The sequence below is a fragment of the Microtus ochrogaster genome, unplaced genomic scaffold (assembly GCF_000317375.1).
Source record: "Microtus ochrogaster isolate Prairie Vole_2 unplaced genomic scaffold, MicOch1.0 UNK1, whole genome shotgun sequence".
Classification (NCBI taxonomy): domain Eukaryota; kingdom Metazoa; phylum Chordata; class Mammalia; order Rodentia; family Cricetidae; genus Microtus; species Microtus ochrogaster.
In genome coordinates this window covers 31,887,067-31,893,760 of record NW_004949099.1, presented here as the reverse complement: position 1 = coordinate 31,893,760, position 6,694 = coordinate 31,887,067, and the positions used below count along the sequence as shown (strand labels likewise).

General features: G+C 46.2%; 1 protein-coding gene across 7 annotated transcripts; it reads right to left on the bottom strand.

Annotated features, from left to right (window-relative positions):
* Positions 1-1,941: 1,941 nt before the first annotated feature.
* Znf32 (zinc finger protein 32) lies at positions 1,942-6,372 on the bottom strand. 7 transcript variants are annotated; one of them, XM_005365077.3, is made up of 3 exons: positions 6,103-6,372; positions 4,222-4,365; positions 1,942-2,867 (listed from the first exon to the last, which is right to left on the bottom strand). In XM_005365077.3, exon 3 carries the CDS (start codon positions 2,860-2,862, stop codon positions 2,122-2,124), a length of 741 nt encoding a protein of 246 aa, XP_005365134.1. In that variant the 5' UTR covers positions 2,863-2,867; positions 4,222-4,365; positions 6,103-6,372; the 3' UTR covers positions 1,942-2,121. The 7 variants fall into 7 exon arrangements, with proteins under 7 accessions (XP_005365134.1, XP_005365132.1, XP_005365133.1 ...); XM_005365075.2 differs by having other exon boundaries at positions 4,226-4,365; positions 6,103-6,213; XM_005365076.3 differs by having other exon boundaries at positions 4,226-4,365; positions 6,088-6,205.
* Between the last annotated feature and the right edge of the window lie 322 nt (positions 6,373-6,694).

Sequence of the window (6,694 nt, the reverse complement as noted above, 5' to 3'; positions counted from 1 at the left end):
ACATGTCTTTAATCCCAGCATCCACTATGGGGGCAGTGGCAGATGGATCTCTGTGAGTCCCAGGTCAGTCTGCTCTACAGAGTGAGGTCAAGGATATAGCAAGAGCTGTTATACAGAGAAACCCTGTTGTAAAACACACACACACACACACACACACACACACACACACACACACACACACGGTCGTAGGCAGGCCTGTAAGGCCATTTTCTTAATTAGCGGTTGATGGGTGAAGGCTCAACCCCAGCCAATTGTGGGTGGTGCCATCCCCGGAAGAAAGCAGACTGAACAAGCCAGTAGGCAGTACCCCTCCATCACGTCTGCACCAATTCCTGCCTCTGTGTTTCTGCCCTGCTTGAGTTTCTGTTATGACTTCCTTTGATGATTAGTAAACCCTAGGGCTGGAGAGATGGCTTAGAGGTTAAGAGCATTGGCTGCTCTTTCAGAGGTCCCTGAGTTCAATTCCCAACAACCACATGGCAGCTCATAACCATCTATAACGAGATTTGGCGCCCTCTTCTGGCCGGCAAGATACATGTAGATAGAACATAATAAGTAAATCTTAAAAAATAAAAAAGCAAAACAAAAAACCTTTCCACCCAGCTTGCTTTTGGTCATGGTGTTCCACTGTAGTGATAGTAACCCTTACTGTGAAAACTTCGATACACCATTCATCAGTTATTAACAAAAACACTCAGCATGAAGAATTATAGTGGCTTCAGATTAAGAATGGAAAATTTCCTCACAAAACCAACCTCGCTTTTCTTCATTTTCTTCAAATCTCATCCCTTGAAGGTGAAAATTGAACGAAGAGGAAGAGGGAGTGATGTCTCCAAATTGCCAGTGTGTAGGAGGAGCCCAGAATTGCTCCTGGACTAGTATAAACTCAGCTATAATGACAATTAAGTTCTTTCTTTCTAGGTAGAACACTTTCAACACTTTGCCACTGTCTCCAAAGGAATTACTTAAAAAAGAGTGACGGCCACTGTGTTTCTCAGGGACTTGGAATTCCCTTGGCAGAAAGTAACATACAAGTATAGAATTCTTAGAAAATTAGATAGTTGCTGGGCAGGCGGTGGTGGCGCATGTCTTTAATCCCAGCACTGGGGAGGCAGAGGCAGGTGGATCTCTGTGAGTTTGAGACCAGCCTGGTCTACAAAGTGAGTTCCAGGACAGCCAGAGCAGTTACACAGAGAAAACCTGTCTCGAAAAACCAAAAAACCAAACCAAAAGAAAAAAAGAAAGAAAATTAGGTAGTTATAAGTGTAGGGCTGAAGAAATTCTCAAAGTACATATTCCAAACCTTTGTAAGCTTGTAAGGGAAACCTGTTTTACAAGGCTTGGGCCTCTGCTATAGAGAGTTAGCGGTCTACTAGGTTACTAAGCTGATTCATTATTTAGGTTCAATAAAAAGATTAGTAAAGCAGATTTATCCTTTGGATTCTGCCCAGTGGTCTTTAAATACAGATTAAACTGAATACATCCAGAAGAAAAGGACCTTGAGATTGATGAAGTGCTGATTTCTTTTTTTTTTTTTTCATTGTGAGTCTAGCCTGTAAGGCTGACCTTCCCTACAGCTCCCAGGAGTTGAGTTTTTTAAAAGGCTTATGGTGGAGCTGTGGAGATGGCTCAGTGGTTAAGAGCTCTGCCTGCTCTTCCAAAGGTCCTGAGTTCAATTCCCAGCATCCACATGGTGGCTCACAACCATCTGTAATGAGATTTGGTGCCCTCTTCTGGCCTGCAGAAATACATGTGGGCAGAGCACTGTATACATAATAAATAAATAAATAAAATTTATTTAAAAAAAAATAAAAGGCTTATGGTATATGCTACAAATCTAAAATCTGTATCTGCTATAAATATAAAAACAAGGTCAAGTGTGACATGAGAGATTAATGGGTGTACCTTAGGAAATTAGGTCAAAATAAAGAAATTATGAAAAATAATGATAAACAAGACATTTATTTTTCATATTCATTTGGGGGAAGGGAAAAAGTCAGTTGCCCTATGAAATGCTGGTCCTTCTGGAAGAATTTCCACTTACCCTATAGAATTAGATAAACTTCTTGGCAACAGAGGGTTTTGCATTGTTAATCCCTAAGGAATTCCTTTGAAGAGTGGTTACAGGGTGAGCCTCTGTGAGCAGCTTCGCTGGTGCACAGCCAGGCTCCCTCTCTGAGTGAAACTTTTCCCACACTGGCCACAGAGATAGGGTGTCTCTCCTGTGTGGATTTTCCCATGCAGAATGCAGTTGCCCCTGGTGTGGAAGCTCTTCCTGCAGTGGGAACACGCATAGGGCTTCAGACCTGTGTGAACTCTGATGTGGACAATCAGGCTTCCCTTCTGACTGAAAGCCTTCCCACACTGGTCACATCTATAGGGCTTCTCGCCACTGTGAACTCTTCGGTGAACAGCAAGGTTACTTTGATTCCGGAAGCTTCTCTGGCAAATGGCACATTCATAGGGTTTCTGTCCAGTGTGGAGTCTCTCATGCACAGCTAGACTGCCTCGCTGACTAAAGCTTTTCCCACACTCTTTGCACTGATAGGGCTTCTCTCCTGTGTGGATCCGCTGATGTGTAACTAGATTGCCTTTGGTCCTGAAGCTTTTTCCACACTGGGTGCACTCAAAGGGCTTCTGGCCAGTGTGGATTCTCTCATGCAATGTTAGACTACCTTTCTGCCGGAAAGATTTCCCACATTCCTGGCAATCATAGACCTTCTGCCTCACTCCAGGTGAGTCTTCCTGTAGTGTCTTAGAATCTGGGGACTTCTGTTCCACCTTCTCTCTTCTGAACGAACTCTGGAAATCCCAGCTTGAAGATCCTGTGGCCTCTGAGTCATACTTGTGGGCTTCTGTCATCACATCTGTAAAACGAGAGGGAATCATGTAAGATGCACCAATATGCTAAGTGAGAACAGGGAAAAAGAAACAAGACCCTCGGAGTGCTTACTATGTGCCAGGCATATACTATCAGCTTTGCACATATAACTAAATCTTGAAAATCATCCTGAGATTGCTACAGATGAGAGCATAGGAGGTCACATAACTATTAATAGGTGTATTATCTGGGATTCAAATATTAGTATGTTCATAGCTATATACTGCCTTTAAATTTAATGTAGCCTCCTAGATTCTTGGGAGGTAGACATGATTATTATTATGTTTGTTTGTTTTTTTCAAGACAGGGTTTCTCTGTGTTGCTTTGGAACCTGTCCTGGAACTAGCTCTTGTAGACCAGGCTGGCCTCGAACTTCCACCTGCCTCTGCCTCCCAAGTGCTGGGATTAAAGGCATGTGCCATCATTGCCTAGCTATTGTTATTTTTTTGGAGGGGGTACTGGGAATTGAACCCAGGTCCTCTGGAAGAACAGCCAGTGCTCTTAACCATTGAGCCATTTTTCAAGCCCTGAGATGATTACTTTATAAGCAACTAAAAATAGGTTCACAGAATATGAAAATTAAACAGAGAATCACACAGGGCATTTTACTTAAGTTTTTTTTCCTCCCTTCCGAGTTTTAGCTGACCCCCAGATAGGTGTAGAGTCAGGATATAAAGGGCCTAAAGCTCAAAAACCTCAAAAGCATCCCTTTAGAAACAAGCATAAAAATCAAGCAAAGGAGAGACCATTCAAGAGAGGCCTCGAGGCTTACACTGCCCCGGCTGCATGAAAGTCACCCAATTCCAGCCTGCTCTCCTGACAGTAGTTTATGATCTCAGAAAATAAGCAGCAAAATTTCAGATGGTTTATATCTATGCCTCGAATTCTTACAGGATGCAGCCTCTTGTCTGTCCCATTACACAGATGAAAAGCCTGGAGCTTAAGGAAGTTATGTAAGTTCTTTCATAATGCAAATATGATTGGAATTTCTTCTTTTAAAAGTCATGCTATCTTTCAGTCTATTAAGCTACCGTAGAGTTGAATGAGTATTCATTTTCCGGGGGTCATCCTAGAGAAGCTTCTTCCTTGTTTCTCTAACTCTTTTCATACTCAGTGACAGAGCTGAGAGTTAACGATACTCATTCGGCCTGAGACACCCTCAAGACTACCTCCATATCAAACTGTTGTCTTGCTTTGTTTTGACTATCATTTCCAATTCCAGCTTGTAGGCTTTCCCTGCAACCCTGCAGAACAGCAAGCTTCACCACATGAAAGCATATTCTGCTCCTCGGGCCTGAGAACAGGGAGTCTGAAGGTATCCCGGCAACCAGCTGACTCACTCACTGAAAAATGCTACATTCTGGGCATATCTTCCATGACAGTCCAGCAGGGTAGCTGTTGGGAACCCAAACATGTCCACTCCTGCTCTATGACGTTAACCACCGCTTCTTCATATGATTCTTCCATGGGCTGGTCTTGAGTACCTGGGAGACAGAAAATAAAATAAACCAAACCAAAGAACAAACAACAAAGGGCAGAATGGATAATTGAGAAAGATGACATTACCAGAAGGTTCACTTTGGGGTGTAAACACAGGAAATCAGGTAATATCACTGCAAAGTGGGCAAAAGGGGCAGTGCTGACTGCACAGAGATGAATCTAGGAGCAAGGAGGCAGCGGGAAGCAGAGGGGCAGACAGGCGTGGACTTCTTCCCCAGAGTCCCCAGTTAAGGGTCTCTTTGTTTGTACTTTGGTCTTGACATGTGACTGGGGGCCTCCACTTCCCAGGCAACTGTTGCTGATTTTATTCCTCAAGCCTAAGAAGTCAACCTTCAGCCTTCCTGAGCGGTATGAAGGAGGTGCTCCTCTCCAGTCCCTCAAGTTACAAGGACCTAACAAAAGAGTTCTTGTTGCCTTCTGGCAATTCTTAGCAGGCTCTAGATCCAAACCATTACTTTTCTCCTTTGGAATGTTTACTTAAGGATCAAATTCCTGGATTTGTACACTTTATTTATGCAGGGGTACACAGTATAATCTTTGTTTCAGTATGTCCAATCAAAATGCCCGACTCCTAGCTCAATAAATTAGCAACCTGACACTATAATTCTGTTTTATTAACCAAGTAGCTACCCTTCTCCCCATTCAGCCATACTATCCCGTTCAGCCACATTATTGTGATGACAAGAGGATTAACTTCCAGCTTGGAGCACAAAGTACAGAGGGATCCCCTGAAATGGTGCAAATGCATTGAGAAATACAAGATAGTATCGGTTAAAAATAGAACCCACAGAACCCTGTGCACATTCACAAAAAAAGCACTTGGCACCACCTCCCTGGGGTTGGACTTTTGCCACTGGAGAGTCTAGAAAACATGGTGAGGTCAAAATAAGTGAACAGAACGTATACTTCCACCTCTCCACCTGCTAAGAGGTATCCATCAAACATCCCCTCAACCGTGTCTTCAGACTCTCTGATCAACAGCAGGAAACTGCGAAGGGAGAACCGTGATATCAGGTCAGAGCAATCAAATTCTCGAAGCTATTGGAAGAAAGTGGCTTCACGACACGAAACACTGCTTTTCCTATTAGAAATGCCATCACCGCTCAGAAGTAGGCTCTGACAAGACTTGGATCCTTACCTTGGTTCCCTAGGTGTGTGATCTGAAGCAAAGCAACCTGAGAGAATAACTCCACTTTCTTCACTTACTAAACAAGTTAACACCATCTCATTAGCTTTTGGAAGAACTGATGATCAGAAAATCTCCTACATTTGAGACACACCCGACACATTCAAGGCCTAAAATGGAGCATTCTCAGGAGAGAGGGGCTGGAGGACAGACAGACAGACAGATAGACAGGATGATCTTTGGGGTCTGAGGAAATCTTAACGAGGCAACTGAAAGAGCTTTGTGGGTGAGGGCGAGTTCCCCCCACACTGAACGCCACTCCCTTCGCATCTCCGTAGGCACGGACTCTGCACCCTCTTGGCCTAGCTGGACCTTCCTGTGGCCCCTCCCACGCTCGCGGGGACCCCCCGACGTCGCAGCGGGGCCCTTCCGGAGCGGACCGCGGCCCACCCGCTCTCCGACCAGCGCACCCTTGTCAGAGGCTGGCGACTGCAGCCCGGCAGGTCTGGCCTGTTCACGAGCCCCGGCCAGGGCGGCGGGCTCATGACACAGCCCCCTCTCCCGGGCGCACAGACCCTACCTCGGCCTCACTCACCGCAGCGGCGCGCGCCCGCCCGCAGACAGACAAAGCCGGCGCCGAGCCCGTAGCAGCCCCAGCAGCGACGAGCGGCGCCGGACCACAACTCCCAGGAGCCTGCGCGCGCCCCGCGGCACTGTGGGAAGCGCCGCCACGCCGCTGCGGCAGAAACGCGGGAGGCTGGAGGGGGCGGCTGGAGGGGCTCTGTTGTGGAGGAGGGGTGATTGGAGTCCGGGGTTGCCGAGTTCCTTAAATCACGCCCGACTCAGGGTTCTCTGTAGGAGTCAGAAGCAGGAAGCAAGTATTTCGGACAAAGAATCGGGAACACCGGCTAGTCCGTTTATAATAAGATTTCTCCCCACCGCTAGGCTTCGGAACTTGGGTGCCACTTGGACTAGTTGCGTGACCCAGGGAAGGGAATCTGACCTGTGGCGAGTCCAGGGCACCTACAGGGCCCGGGAGACCTTCGGAGCCGAGGGAAAGCGAGGCGAGGCGACAGTATTCTCTGAGTTGGCATCAACAGTTTTCTTCTTCTTCTTCTTCTTCTTCTTCTTCTTCTTCTTCTTCTTCTTCTTCTTCTTCTTCTTCTTCTTCTTCCTCCTCCTCCTCC

What these genes read in the sequence shown, in the direction of transcription:
- Znf32 (XM_005365075.2), bottom strand. Translation starts at nt 4,295, where the DNA reads ATGTTTGGGTTCCCAACAGCTACCCTGCTGGACTGTCATGGAAGATAT. An exon ending in CCAGAATGTAGCATTTTTCA is followed by an intron (nt 2,868 to 4,225) that starts GTGAGTGAGTCA and finishes CTCGTTTTACAG; the next exon opens with ATGTGATGACAGAAGCCCAC.